The sequence below is a fragment of the Leptonychotes weddellii genome, chromosome 16 (assembly GCF_054177405.1).
Source record: "Leptonychotes weddellii isolate Sample4059 chromosome 16, ASM5417740v2, whole genome shotgun sequence".
Classification (NCBI taxonomy): Eukaryota; Metazoa; Chordata; class Mammalia; order Carnivora; family Phocidae; genus Leptonychotes; species Leptonychotes weddellii.
Window position 1 is genome coordinate 33,378,671 of NC_138384.1, and position 14,974 is coordinate 33,393,644.

Here is a 14,974-nt window from a genome sequence, read left to right on the forward strand (position 1 = left end):
CCGGACAGAAACTAACATTCTGGGTCTCAAGAAAACGTTCAGACTATCAGGCCCAACCCACTCACAGCTGATGGGAAAAGGGAGGTCGGTGATGGGAAGTGCCTTAAGCGAGGTCACAGCTGGTTTAGCAGCAGGGCAAAACTGGAGCGTAAGCCGTCTATCCCAACTTCAGTGCCTCGGCTAATCCGTAGAGAAGGCCGATTAGAGACCCCACGTACCTCATTCCCACCATCCGCGACCCCTTTCTGTCCTCCCCTGATACCCTAGGTCCCCGTTGGTCCTCTTCAGGTCGGCTCGCCCCGCTCTATTCCAGCTCTTCACAAGCAGTCCACACGCCCTAACCGCAACCCCACGGCTTCTGGCCTTCCCCCCCCCACCTACAGTACACGCGAGCTGAGAAAGCCCCACCAAGCAGAGACAACCTCAGGCCTAGCAGGGCCTCTGGGGGCAGCGGAGCAGCCCTCAAGGCGCATGCGCTACCGTAAGTCGGCGCCCGTCATTGACGTCACAGGTGACGTCATTCGCGAGCCCGCGCGCTTGCGACCTTGGCTGAGAGTTGGAGCATCTCGGCCTGGCGACTTGGCGTGGCGCGCGAGCTCGGGCACAAGAAGTCGCTCCAGCCCAAACTTTGACAAGAGAAGTTCTGATGACCGAGGGCTGCTGAAGACAGTGAAGAGAGGTCAAGAGTGAGGGACGCCGCAGAAAACGTCACCAGAGCGCACCGGAAGCGGCCGAGGATGAAGAGTAAGCAAGGTTGAAGGCCTCTAAGCTGGGGAGGGGTGGGATGTAAAGGGTCGGGAACTTGGTGCTGGTAGGTGAACGGGTTCGCAGCGGAGACCGAATGAAACTGCTAGGGGAATGTCCCGCCTTACATAAGTGAAACCGAGGCCCAGAGTCCCGGTTGGCCTGGCTCAGACTCTGAGCTCGAGATGGATGTCAGAGCTGGCGACAGGTCCCCAAGGGGCCTGCTTAGTGTGCTAAAGGAGGGCCCAAGGCCTGGGGCCGACTTGGCCGCTACCTGCCACCTGGTGACAGTGGTTAAGGCCCCGATCCTCTCCACGACCTGCTTTACCCTTCTGTGAGGTACTGATAGTGGTGCCTGCCCAGCCTGCTCTTCCGGGAAGGACCCTTGTCTGGTGGAAAGCGCTGGGAGCGTGCTGAGGAATGGTATCGTAACCCAGGACTTTGGGAGTTGAGCGGAGAATAGCTGTGCCAAGGAAGGGAGCAAGCACCCAGGGCAGTTATAAGCAGGGGAGTGTAGACGCAGTAAAAGTGGTCTTTGGACCAGTATGTTCATTTCCACCTCTGCCACTCCCTATTTCTGTGATCAAGTTATGTGTCTCAGTATATCTGAGCTTCAGTTTTCTCATGTGCATTATAGGATAATACCTACTTTAAAGGATTGTTCAGAAAAATAATGAGATAAAATGTGTAGCTTTTAGCCAGGTGCATGGCAAGTAATGAGTGCTCAATAACTGTTAGATGGGTATTGTTCCAGAAAAGACTTTCAAGTCTAATCGAAGCACCTGTGACAGTTGAAGCAAAGTCATTCCTGGGTTTGCTCTTTAGAAACAGGTTTTAATGCCATTCTTGCATTTGGAGGAGAATCAGACTCTGTATATAATGTAATATACTGTGTATATTGTATAATACAAACACTTTGCTTGTTCAGATGTACTCAAGGAAGCACAAGGGAGCTGGGGTGGGATTTACAGAGTGTCCTGTAAACCAGATTTTCGAGTCTTTTGACACTTAAACCAGGCCTTTGTCTTATACTTATTCCATTGATACCCATACTCTGTCCCCAGAACCATGTTTTTCTTCTTCACACAAATGAAGTAAGAAACAGGAGTGTGGAGTTTTTAGAGGTGAAACCACATTGATCAATATGTATTTTGAGCTTGAAGAAAGACCTACTATGTTTTATCAGTGTAGAACACCATCTATTGTATGATACACCTCAATTTCATAGACATTAAAATGTGAAAAATCTTTTTTTTTTTTTTTAAACGTCTTACAGTCAACAAAATGTGGTATCTCCAACCATCTGCATCCTGGGTAGCTCTATCATATAACTTTTAAATGAGTTACTTAATTAGACTTACAGAGCAACTATTCAAGCTCCTAACCTGTGTTATATTAAACCAGTCAACTCCTAGTATGGTCTACTGAACTGCAGTAGCATCTGAAACTTGTTAGAAATACAGGATCCGGGGGTGCCTGGGTAGCTCATTGAGTTAAGCATCTGCCTTCAGCTTAGGAATGGAACCCCACATCAGACGCCCTGCTCAGTGGGGAGTCTGCTTCTCCTTCTCTGTCTCTCTGACCACCCCCCCCCCACTTCTGTATGCTTTCTCTTCTCTCTCTCTCTCTCAAATGAATAAATTAAAAAAAAAAAAAAAAAAGAGATGCCGGATCTGGGAGTGGGGCCCAAGTATCTACATTTTAATAAGAATCTAGAGATTCCTACATGAATTAATATTTGAGAAGCATTGTTTTATTTTTATTTCTTTTTAAAGATTTATTTAATTGAGAGAGAGAGCCCTCGGAGGGGAGGGGCAGAGGGAGAGAGAGATTCTCAAGCAGACTCCCTTAGAGCTCAGAGCCAGATACAGGACTCAATCCCAGGACCCCGAGATCATGACCTGAGCCGAAATCAACAGTTGGACATTCAACTGACGGAGCCACCCAGGCACCCCGAGAAGCACTGTTTGAAGGCACACTCTTGGAACTCCTAAGCTGGGCGGCCAGAGGCTATAATAAGAGGCATCCAAGAAGCCTGAGCTCTTTGTAGCACCCCCATCTTCTCCTATATCTAAATAAGCATAGTTAGTTTCATAGTTAGAAAAGTTGTGGGTCTTATAGCCATACCCAAATTGAGTTGATCATTTCTTGTTGTTTGTTTGAATTCCCCAGGTGTGGTCTACCATGCCTTTTCTCAGGAAGAGGCCAAAGAGTTCGACGTTCAGGTACAATGCATGGCAGGAAGTCTGGGAGCAGCAGAGGTGATGACAGAGATGGCTCGATACTCTAGTACTGCTTTAGATGTCCTTCCCACATCTTACTCCTCATCTTTCCAGTAGACGAGTTAGGCTCAGTCAAGATCTGTTGTTCTGATGGCCTATTTCCATAGGCTGGCCTCTTTTTCCCTTGTTCAGTTAACTGGGACCTCTTGCTCCTGTGTCATCTCCCACTGTGTAGGGGACCCTGGGCTGTGCCCAGCTGAAACCTGTCCTGGTGAGCACTGTCATTTATCCTTGTCACTGTGCTCCCTTTACTCTTGAAGAGGGCAGACAGATCAATTTCCTCAGTGGAATTTATGGATTATATCTGGATGCTGCGAACATGCTTTGTCAGTTTGGCAGAAACTCCACTGGGGACTCCTAATGAGGGAGTTAACATGAAATTAAGATTTTAAAAGACTGATACACCTTTTTTTGGTTTCCTCATGAAGAAGAGCCACATAGGTATTTAAAAGAAGCAAATAATTGTCCTGTCACAATAATAATAATGATGACAATGAATCTTTAGTTAGTATCTAAAGGTGCAAAGCGGAAGCTGACTGCCATCCTTACTGTGAGCTGTCTTGAAGATTGAGTGTCTCACATCATACCCTCGCCACCCTGCTTCTCCATAAGGGAGAACGCGATTATTGACACATTAGCTTCACGGGGTTGGCAGCCCGGTTAGCGCAACAGGGGTTCAGGAAATCCCCAGCCAAGAGGCAGGACCTGGGCAGGCAGTGCCGCCTTGGCTGTGGCCGACCTAGGACATGGGCAGCTGAATGAGGAGTAGACGGTGGAAGTCCCAACGTGAGAGGCAGTGACGTTCGGAGTTCTCTCAAGAATTGCACTCAGTTAGGACAGTTCTTTTGCCCACATGTCCTAGGAGTCTGTGCTAGGTCACGGTCAAATGCTGTTCTGCTCTATGCGGGAGAGAGTGAGCGCAGGAGGCTGAGATGCGCTGCTACTTCCTTCCCCCAAGTGCTGTGGGAGCAGACCTAGTGAGTAGCCGTGACATGTCCATGGGGCCAAAGGCACGTAAAGAGGATTGCAGCGTGGGCACCATGTAAAATTCCTACCCCCCAAGGCGTGGCCCACCCTGGGGCACCAGGAGGTACCATTTTCCCAAGTGTTAGGATCATTTCCTTCGAGGCCATAGCTTGGTTCTACTCTGAGCTTGCCCTCATCTGGTCACGACTGAATAAATATTGTTGTCATACATTTCTCAAGCTTTCCTCCCTGCCAAGAATCAGAGAAGTCTTTTCTTCCTAATGTAAAGGGCTGGGGTTTTTTTTAAATCCTCGTCAAAATAACCTCAGAGAAGTGGAGTAGGAAGTTGACTTTGACGTGGCTGTTTTGTGCGGCAGTCGCGAATTGGTATTTGAGTGTGACTTTCCCATCTGGACAGCTGTGGGTGGCTCACATTCAGCAGATGAGAGGCTGTGTGAGGCTCAGTCGGGACACAGATGGGTCAGTGAAGGCATCCCATCTGTGGTGTGTCGGAGGGCCTGGGGTCGGGGGCTGCCCCCACCAGAACAGTGGGCACCATGCCGCCCTGTCCCCATGCAGCTTCTGGGAGCCCAGCAGGCCGAGGCCTTCGTGAGGGCCTTCCTGAAGCGCAGCACGCCCCACATGAGCCAGCAAGCCCGTGAGGACCAGCTGCAACGCAAGGCTGTGGTCCTGGAGTACTCCACTCGCCGGAAGCAAAAAGAGAAGAAAAAAAAATCCAAAGGCCTCTCCGCCAGGCAGAGGAGGGAGCTGCACCTCTTTGACATTAAGCCAGAGCAGCAGAGGTATGCCAAGCCCTTCCTGCCTTTCTACCTAAGGCAGCTGGATCTTCCTGGAGCGGGTGTGGATTTGGGAAGCCCAGTAGCAGGGCTGGCAGCCCCTTTTCCCCTGAAGTTAAGGGAGCCTCTCCCACTTCTGCCACAAGGGGGCAGCCTTCCTTTACCAATTCAGGCTAGGTTTGCACTCGGCTTTTGAAGCAAGGCACAGTGAGGCTTTTGCTGTTTTACTGTCTGGCTTCGGTCCTAGCCTTAACTAATGAGACCCATACCATAAGTGAGTCTGTTACCCATGGCAACAGGCTGTTTGTCTTTCAGCTTTCCTACAACAAGAGGAACTGATGTATCTTAATATATACCCTTTCTAGCTTTTAATAGCACTAGACAGAATCATCCACTGGGTTTTATTGCCAAAGAGCATGCTGCCCACGTGTTTCAGAAGTTTCTGAAAAGGAGGCATCAGTCTGTGGGAGGATGTGAGCCTCCCTCCAGCTGACACTGCATCATCCCTCCTTGGCCATGCTCCTGCATATGCTCATCTTCGGACTGTTTGTAGACCTTCGCTCTAAGATCTGTAGCCAAATAGCCTCCCACATCCCACAGGACAAAATCAGTCGCTTTGTCCGTTACCTCACTTGCACAAAGAGCTGGGCTTTGGGTGGCGGAAGGGGCGGCTGCCTGCCCAGGTTTCCGCTGGTGTCCTCTGGTGTCTGCACCGTGGAGCCCACTTCGAGTTTGAGCCTGAGGTTCTCCTTGGTCGGACCAACAGTTCCCTGCAACAGCGTCCCCATGAGGCACGAGGACCAGTAATAATGACCCCAGAGGAAAGCCTTTGAGGTCCTCTCACCTGGCCCTCCCCTGTGTCCCACAACTTGCTCACTCACCTTCCAGACAGACCTATTCCCTTATGTGGGGACGTCCCTGGCAGCCAGCAACTCCTGTTTACTCCCCTCACCAGGTCAGCTCTTGTAGCAGAAGACCTCAAAGAGCAGTGGTTAAGCAGGACTGAAGTTTTATTTCATGAAAGCAGTCCAGATGAGCACTTCCCCCGCCGCCCGGCCCCCGGGCTGGTGGCACAGACTCGGCAGTGCTGCCCTGGGAGCACCCTGCTTCTCCACCATCTGTGCATGGTGCCTCCTGGTCTGAGGGGTCTGCTGGAGCTCCAGCTGTCCAGGCTGCATCTTCTAGCAGGAAGGAGGGAGGGGCAAAGGAGGGCACCCCCTTCTTCCCCTCCTTGAGCCTAGGAGGGTTCTAGCAGCAGAAACTGAGGTTCAGGAGGGGGAAGCACTGGACTGTAGTCAGTCGGGTTATCCAGTCTAGAACTAGCATCCGCAGCCAGTCCCCAGTGACCCAGCTTGGGGTCCTTGGCATCAGGCCATGCTCTGTGCTCTTGTCCCAAGCTCATGTCGCCTAACTTTTTACTTCTAACTTTGCCACAGGTACAGTCTTTTTCTCCCTCTACATGAACTCTGGAAACAATACATCCGGGACCTGTGCGGTGGTCTCAAGCCAGACACGTGAGTTGCATGTCTGAACCCTTGCCCTCTGGGGCAGAACCCAAGGCTTACGATGACTGTAAACGCAGCCTTCCGAGCCAGCTGGCTGCAGAAGTTTGTAGACCTGTGTGCGCCCTTGGAACTCTTGATCATGCTCAACACTGAGGGCTTCTGTTTCCCTCCTAGGCAGCCACAGATGATTCAGGCCAAGCTGTTAAAGGCAGATCTTCATGGGGCTCTTGTTTCAGGTACCTTGCCTAAGAGCACATGGTCCCCCGCATGCCCACGCCGTCACTCGGTGGCAGCGTGGCCCTGTGCCACAGGGCTAGACACACTCCTTGTCACGTGGGTATTTCCAGGTCACCAGCATTGAGGGTGGGAGATGACTAGCTACCTGAGCCCGTTCTGGCCACTTTTTGAATACACTCTGAATGGTCTTCGTGTGCCTTTCCACACAGGGACCCCTAGTGCTCTCCCAGGGGGCACACAGCTGGTGGCACGTGCCCCCAGCCCTGAACAGAAAGTCCGTTTCATCCATCTGCCCGCAGTTGCCAGTCTCAGCAGGGACTCTCAGCTCCCAGTGGTGTCTCCAGGGCAGACCTTCCCGTGAACGTCTTCATTCATCCAACCGCCACTGCACACAGCCACCCACATGTCCAGGAGGCATCACAACTTTTCTATACGCACAACAACTCTGGCCTCCTCACCTCAGCCCCTGCCCCAGCGTTCCCCAGCTCCGGTCATGGTACCAGTGTTTACCCTGGTTGTTCAGGCCCAAAACCTGGGTGGGATCGTGTTTCTTCTTCCCTGATGCCTCAGCACCAATCCATCAGCATGTCCTAGCACCCGAATCCGAGCCATCACCGTCTCCCCTGGGTTCCTGTAGAAGCTGCCTAACCCTCTCCCTGCTGACACACTGCTTCTCCCCCAACCAGGCAGCCAGAGGGAAGGTTTTATACCAAAATTCAGGCCGTGTTTGTCTTCTGCTTCCTTACTGTGGTCTAAAAGGCCTCTCTGACTTTATCGAGCACCAGGTCTAACCACATCGGCCTGCTTTCTGCTTCTCACACGCCAGGCTTGGCCCCACCTCAGGGCTTTTGCATTTGTTCCTTCCCTCTGCCCAGAGTTCTGTGTGTTCACAGACTGACTGCTTCTCAGTATTCAGGTCCCTACTCAGATGTCACTCCCTCTGAGGGCCTACGGGTGACCCTCCTCCCCATTACCTTCTGTTTTTTCTTCATAACAGTTACCACTATCAGAAAATGCAGTTGTCTGACATGGTACACAATTCCCTCCTACCGTTAGAACATCAGCTCCTTGAGAGCAGAACCTAGAACAGTCTTGTTCACTGCCGTGCCCGGCACCGACCTCAGACAGCGCCAGGCACGTAGGAGGTGCTCAGTGCACGGCTGCAGGTTACGCTGGGACATGGGTCAGGAGAGCTGAGGGGCCAGCTGCCTGTGGTAGCAGCTCGCCTCACTCACTGCCCCACAGCCCGCAGCAAGATTCCATGCTGGCCAGAGTTTGGGACGTCATGGGAAGGCCATGACGGACAGGTGTTCCTTCAGATCCCATCAGTGACACTTGGCCCCGTCCCAGCAACCTGTGGCTCTTGGTGGTGCTAGACACACACGTGACCTCTTGGCTCCATAGTCCCTCCCAAGACACCCATGGCTGCAGGCCCTCCGAAGGACACCTTGTCGAAGCAGCCCAGAGACTGGAGAGCCACAGGCAGGGGATTGGGACCCGGGGTTCTCATCCAGCTTGGTCCCTGTCCGGCTGAGGAGCCCCCCACTCCCCACCGCCCCCACCTAGCTGGTTGTGGCTCCCCCAGCACCACCGAGGCTGAGGCCTTGAATGCCCTTTTCCTTTGCAGTCACAAAATCCAAATGCCCCTCCTATGTGGGTGTTACAGGAATCCTCCTACAGGAAACAAAGCACGTTTTCAAAATCCTCACCAAAGAAGACCGCCTGAAAGGTATGTGACTGTCTCAGGGTGTTGGGGCCTGTGGCCCACCCGGCTTCGTCAGCCCTTTCCCCGTGGCTTCAGCGGGTCGGTTTGGCCTCGCACATCAGCACAGATTGCAGATACCTGCTGACCGTGCATTGCACGCCTGGCGAGCGCACCCCCTGCCCTCATGGCTCTCCCCAGGGCATCTTGGAGCCCAGGCAGCAGCCGCAGCCAGATGCGCCAGGAGGAAGGGCTGCCTGGCTTGCTTCCAGATACGTGGGTCTGTTTCCATGCCTGAGACCCTCCCCTGCCCCAGAGCTGCCGCGCGCCGGAGGAGCGGAGCTAAGCAGACCGTGAGGGCAGCTAGGGTAGTGCCCGTCCCTGGAGTTCCAGGATCTTGCCCTTTCTGGTGACCCTTTGGGTTCCGGGAAGGCAAGTGCAGGCTCACCCACCAGGTGTGCCAGAGCTCGTTGTTCTAGCAGAGACGAGCGTACGCAGCCGGGCTGTCGAGATTTCTACACCCCTTGCCCACAAATCTGAGATTGTGAAACCGGTGGGAGGTTTTGGTTCCTTTAATTTTGGAGCTTGATTTTTCTCTTTGCTTCCTTCCGCTTCCCTGTTTATCCTTGTCTCATTTTAAACCTCAGAAAGTGGTGTCTATGTGTCATCACTGAGCATAAAGCCCTGAGTCCATCTGAAAATTATGTGGGAAGACCTGCTTCTGGCACTTTTTCTGGGAGTTTGGCTTAGAGCCTTTGACCCTGAAAATTAGGTGTTGAGTTATATTTAAAATCTGAATAAATCGGTCCTATGGCAAAATAGAGCCGTATAATCCTGGTGCTGCTAAAGCTTTGTGGACTCTCCATTTCTTATTAGCTTACGTGTTAATACAGACATTTTAGGAATAGTATCGTGCATCAACGTGAACTTACCTGTCAGGATTTTTTTCTCTTGTCCTTTTTCCTCCTGTTTGTTTGTTTGTTTGTTTGTTTTTCAGTTGTCCCCAAGCTAAACTGTGTGTTCACAGTGGAAATCGATGGCTTCATTTCCTACATTTATGGAAGCAAATTCCGGCTTCGGTCAAGTGAGCGATCTGCCAAGAAATTCAAAGCAAAGGGGACAGTTGACCTGTGAGGTCTTTGCTGCGGAGACAATTTTGACCCCAAGGTCATTGAGAGAAAAGCCTGGCAGGATAAGCACAGGTTGACCTGACTGGTGGCATGATTAGGTTTTTATTTTGCATCCTTTTCTGTGTCTCCTGAGTGTTCTGTGATGAATCCGCTGTTTATGTAATCATAAAACATAAACAAATCCCTGAGTTTTTTCTTTTGCTCCAGGAGAAGCAGCGGTGCCGGTCACTTGGCTTTGTCCGTGTGACCCGCTGGGGCCCCGCACTGGAGGAGAAAGGCCCTGGGGAGGGAATGCGAACTCCGACTCTGACGGGAGAGCAGGAAGGCCTCGCTCGGGGCCACTGCGCCTCCCCGAGGTTCGGGGTGCGCCCGTCCGTGTGGGGTCTGTGGCTTGTCAGGTCCAGAGTCGGCTCGGACGCGCTCCCGCTGCCGCCATCAGTCCCTGTGCCGCAGGTCGCAGGTCCCAGCACCACCAGGGACAGGGCAGCTGGCCCGGCTGCTGAGCCCTGTGCTCGGATGGCCTGGTTTTGCCAAAACGGACTCAGCCTCCATGCTCGCTCGGCCAGGGCCTCGCCACCTGAGAGCATTGAGCTGGGATTTGACCCCCACGGTCTGGCTGCAGAGCCATGCTTTTGACCACAGGGATGAGAAGACCCTGCTTTACGTGTGTAACGTGGTCACCTGGGCTCCGCTGAGGAGGTCCCTGCCTTCCACGGAGCGTCCGAATGTGCCACGCGGGTAACGGCCTGGGTGCTACGACTCCCTCAAGCACTCTGCTCGTGCCCACTGCCCTGTAAGGGAGAAGGCGGCCAACGTGTAAACATGCAGCTGCTTTCCGGAATCGTTGGTGCCACTTGGCTTGTGAAATCCGGTTTTCATGGCGCAGACTCCAGTTTCCGTGTGAATGGCTGTTGCCTTAGTAGCCTTCTCTCCCCCCTTCCCCATGGACACTTGACAAAGAACACTCACCACTGTCCTGCCTGTTTCCAGGATGCCCTGTTGTCCCCACAGCCCACCCGGGGGCCACCGGGTCCTGTGCCCTGAGGACCGTGCCATCCCCCGAGGGCCCAGGCCAGGCAGGACGCCGGCCCCCAGGGAGCATCCCGATGAAGCTGCGCTAGCTGCTCCCCAGAACCGGGCTGAGGCCTCAGCTGTGGCACAGGGCCGGTGGGTGGGGGGCGCTGTGGTAGCTTGCAGTCCAGTCTCCCACCTCCACTGCCCCGGGAGCACGACCCCAGTACAGCTGCGGCCTTGGAGGTGTGGGCCTGTGGGAGACACAGCTACACCGGCCTCATGTGTCAGTCCACACAGTGGAGAAACCGGAGAGGCCCGCGGAGCAGCAGAGTGGTGACCACCTCGGGACGAGACTCAGGAGCCCCAGGCCCAGGGACCCACTGGTCTCTAAGAAGTGAGTGGACCCGAGGGCCCTTTATATTCCCCAGAGCCGAGTCTGTGTGTGGAGGACCGGACCTTAGTGTAGGGCCCACAGAGGACAGGCCGGAGCCTCTCCAGGGGAAGAAAAGGATGAAGCACCTGGAGGGGAAGGTGAGGGACGGCATGGGTCATGGCCACTGTGTTAGCTTGGACTGCCGTAACAAAACTCTGCAGATGGGCTGTGTAAACAACAGAACATTCTCCTGCGCCGCTCCAGAGGCTGGAAGTCCAAGATTAAGGTGCCCTCAAGGTTGGGGTCTGGTGAGTGCTTTTTCCTCGGCCACCTTCTTGCTGTGTCCTCACGTGGCCTTCCTCGGTGCATGCCTGTGGGGAGAGAGAGAGATCTGTTGTCTCTTCCTCCTCTTCTTAGGACACCAGCCCTATGGGATACGGCTCCACCTTTATCACCGCATTTCACCTTTTTCTCTTTTTCTCAGTGCAGCCACATTGGGAATGAGGACTTTGACAGGAATTTGTGGAGACGTAGTTCGGTCCATGATAGCCGTGGAGCTGCCCCACCCAGAACAGGAGCCCCTCAGAAAGGCCGCAGTACCCACCCTGGCTCCCATCCTCAGACCCTGGCCTGGCCTGCCCGCACCCCTGCTCAGGGGCCTTGTGCCACTAGTCAGTTCAGCCAGCGCAGCTGCTGGACCCCGAACTCCCCTCACCCCTGGGTTCCAGGACTGGCTCAGACAGGAACTTAGGGCCAGCCGCCCCTCCATCGCCAGCTTCCCTTCCACTTCTGCAAACCACTGAGCTCCTCTCTCACCCTCCCATCGGGGCCAGGCACAGTGGTGGGGCAAGAAACGCATGCACAGGTGGCAGGGCGGACAGGGAGGCTCCCTGGAGGAGGGGGCTCAATCCAGGCAGCTGTGGGCTGTGAAGAGTGACACGGGCTCAGGACCAGGCCGGCAGAGCAGTCGTGGAGGCCCCAGGACATCACCTGCCCATGAGACCCGGGGCCAGCAGGAAGGAAGGTGGGAAGGGGTTGGGGGGGCTCTGGCCACCGGTCCCAAACCCATAGGAGGTGCGTCAGGTTCTGCCCAGTTCAGTGGGAGGAGAGAGGTGCTAGAGAAGTTGTAAGCCACGGGGCAAGGTGCGGAATCCTGCTGACTCATTCGCCCAGTACTGATGTCTTTGGGGACCTCCGTGTCACCATCTGGCAAGTGGGGCCATGAGACCAGATGAGGGTTTCCTGAAGGGAGATCCTGGAACTTCCTGCGTCTGCATCGGGGTCGGCAGGACACCTGTTAAAAGCAGCCAGCTCCTGGGCTGCAGTCAAGACTCCAGGGGCAGGGCCCAGACAGCTTCGTGGGTCTCTCAGACCCCAGCTGCCTCCTCCATCACTGAAGTGTGAGGATCGTGGACTCCAGATGGCGTCTAAAGTGTCTTCCAGCTCTGACGTCTGGACTGTGATAGAAGATTTGGGACTCTCAGGATGGTGTTTTCCGGATGCTGGAAAAAGATTGTCAGATGACGGATCTCTCGGGTCCTGAAGAGTAAACATGAACGTTCCCCCCACAAGCCATAAATTATGGTAAAAAGCTTTCTTTCTGGACAATGGCTTTGGTTTTAATTTAGTTTGCATTTCTTAGCTATAATGCCTAAGTAAGACATCTGTTAAATGTCTATAATATTAATTTAATAGGGGGGTTCTAATAGAACTGTATTGGAATTGTCCATTTAATTAACCTCGTGGGCCTTTAATAAATGTCTTAAATAGACATCATTAACAAGAGTGCTAGACAAATTAAAATTAGAGTCAATAACATTCTTGGTAATTTTTCCTGAGCTGTGAAGGACGAGCGTTGCTAAGTAGACAGACGCAAGGACGGGCTGCACAGAGGAGTGTGGGGGCCGGCATCCCCAGCAGGGCTCCAGCATGGGTAGGGCCCCCAGTGGGGTTCAGCCATACTGCGTCCTGGCCTCCCCTTCGAGCACCTGCACACACGACACTTGCTGGCCTGGCCCTCAGACCAAGCTCTGGGTGAGGAGAGGATGGCCAGGGAGGAAGATGGACCTAAATCCCGGGTCGCTGCATGACTCACGTTGAGACGGGACAGACGAGGATGGGGCAGGATGGGCTGGGCCAGGGGGCTGGAGTGGGGTGAGGGGAGGAAGTGGGGAGCATGCCCATTTTGCCCCCACCACTCCGCGGAGCAATCTTGCTCAGATGAACTGCGCTTCCAAAGCCAGGGCACGGTTGCCCATCTCCACATCTCAGGGGGCCTCTCAGGGTGACAGTTAACCATGCCCTCCCTCCTGAGGCACCTCTGTGTCCCCACACCCCTGACTGTCCCCTGCCTCCTGGCCACTCCCTCTCTGTCCTTTCATGGATCCTCCTCCTCTTCCAATCTTCTAAGTGTTGGAATGCCCTGAACTCTGTCCTTGGACTCCTCACCTTTCCGCTTAGCTGGTCTCACCCACAACTTCCAGCACACTTGACTCAGAAGATAGTGTTGGCAGCCCTGCTGCTCCCCATCCCCACTTCCGAATCCGGAGCTTTATCACCTGCCTCTCCTAATCCCAGTGGGAGCTCCTGTGAGCTCACGATGACTCACTCCACTTTGATGGCTGCTGTGTCCCCAGTGATCAGGAAGCACTCGCTGACCTGGAATGGGTGCTCTGAACATTCTTTGGGGGATGGACACCACTGCTCGTTGACCTTCCCACCTGCATATGCAGTGGCATCCTGAGCTGCCGTGGCTGGGCAAGAATCATGGACCCCCCAAGTGCGCTCCGCCTCCCCCCCACCTCAGTGATCGGCCTCTGTCTCCCCACTTACTTAGGCCAGAAACGCAGGAGCCCTCCCACCTGCCTGGAGTTCACACCTGCCCCCCATCCGGCTCTCCCTCGTCTGCCCTGCACCTGCTCTCAGTCACCCACCCACCGCCCCTCGAGGCCTCCCTGCCTCCACGTGTGGCCCCACCACAGCCAGGTGACCTTTGTGAAGCAGGTTTCAGATCGTGTCAATCTTCTGCCCAAAACCCACAAGTGACTTCCCAGTACGCTTAGAATTAAACCCGGCATCTGACCAGGGTCATCAAGGGCCCCCCAAGACCTAACCCCAGCCTGCCTCTCCCAGCTCCCCAGTGTCCCCCTCCCCCACCGTGCCTTCTATACAGCGCTGTCCCACTCAGACCGTGGGCACCTTCCCGGCAGCCCCCACCTCCGCACTCAGCTCCCCCCGCTGGCCTCCCTCCCTCTCAGCGGTCCCCCAGCGGTCCCTTAGCACGCAACCTCATTTCCCAGGTACACAGCACTTGTCAGGAACCTTCCCTGCTGGTTCATCGTCCTTTTCTTCTTCCAGAACCTAGACTCCGTGAGCATCAGGACTTGGCCTGGCTTGTCCACCACTGTAACCGTTGTAACCTCAGTGCCATCCAGAACCCTGCTCTCCACGTCCTGAGGGTTCCGTCAAATACTTGTCTGACCCAACACAGTGAGCCGAGGGTGTGGCCCTAATGGTGGCTAAGGGTGGCTGCACACAGCCGCGGTGACCCCCATCTGGCCCCGACAGACGCCTTTCACAGCAGAGTCGCGCCGCGCCCTGAGACCCCCAGGCTCCCCCAGCGTTTCAGGGCCGTGGCAGCCCTGCCCCTCCTGCTTCCCAGCCAGGTGAGCTTATACGCCACGAGGTGCTGTGACCTGCAGCGGGCGTGGAGGGACCTTTCTGTCATCTCCAGCTTCACCCACGGGACCCAGGGTGCAGGGGGAGGCAGGTGTGGCTGGTGCTGGGCGACCCCGGCCTGGAGACGCCGAGCTCAATGAAAAGCCTGGCGCTCAGTCCGGAAACCCAAGTTCTAGGCCCAACTTACCCTTGACCTTCATTTTCAACCACAAACGACATGCTCAAGGGAGTGTGGTGTTTATGGTAGATTCATTTAGTCTACACGAATTGAATGCAGGCCCTGCCAGGAGGGAGGGAGGGAGCGGCCAGTGCCCCGCTGCTCTGTTCCGGGGACACTGGCCTTGCGGTGGCCGAGAGGGAAAAGCGCCCCTAGTTGCTCTTCGTCTCCCCAAAACGCGTGTGCCCATAATGCCGTTCCTGGTTACACAGGCCCTAAACCAGGGGTGTGCTGGAGGGCGCCGGAGAGCAGGTGTGCGCCCCTGCTGGTAGCTGGAAACCGGCCCGGTGGGGGTGTTCACAGCACACTAGGAATCAGGGCTTGGCCAA

The 14,974-nt window shown here is 54.6% G+C and overlaps 1 protein-coding gene across 3 annotated transcripts; it reads left to right on the top strand.

Moving 5' to 3' along the window:
* Window positions 1–507: 507 nt before the first annotated feature.
* Window positions 508–12,358, top strand: POP4 (POP4 ribonuclease P/MRP subunit). Of its 3 annotated transcripts, none has more exons than XM_081806642.1 (7): window positions 508–744; window positions 2,917–3,005; window positions 4,572–4,795; window positions 6,226–6,303; window positions 6,469–6,530; window positions 8,159–8,260; window positions 9,231–12,358. In XM_081806642.1, exons 1-7 carry the CDS (start codon window positions 738–740, stop codon window positions 9,365–9,367), a joined length of 699 nt encoding a protein of 232 aa, XP_081662768.1. In that variant the 5' UTR covers window positions 508–737; the 3' UTR covers window positions 9,368–12,358. The 3 variants fall into 3 exon arrangements, with proteins under 3 accessions (XP_081662768.1, XP_081662769.1, XP_081662770.1); XM_081806643.1 differs by having other exon boundaries at window positions 510–744; window positions 2,917–2,969; XM_081806644.1 differs by lacking the exon at window positions 2,917–3,005 and having other exon boundaries at window positions 510–744.
* Window positions 12,359–14,974: the final 2,616 nt, after the last annotated feature.

Excerpts from the sequence above, each read along its gene's own strand:
- POP4 (XM_081806642.1), top strand. Across the intron at positions 6,304-6,468 it reads GGTGGTCTCAAGCCAGACAC|GCAGCCACAGATGATTCAGG; the intron begins GTGAGTTGCATG and ends TTTCCCTCCTAG. Across the intron at positions 8,261-9,230 it reads CAAAGAAGACCGCCTGAAAG|TTGTCCCCAAGCTAAACTGT; the intron begins GTATGTGACTGT and ends TTTGTTTTTCAG.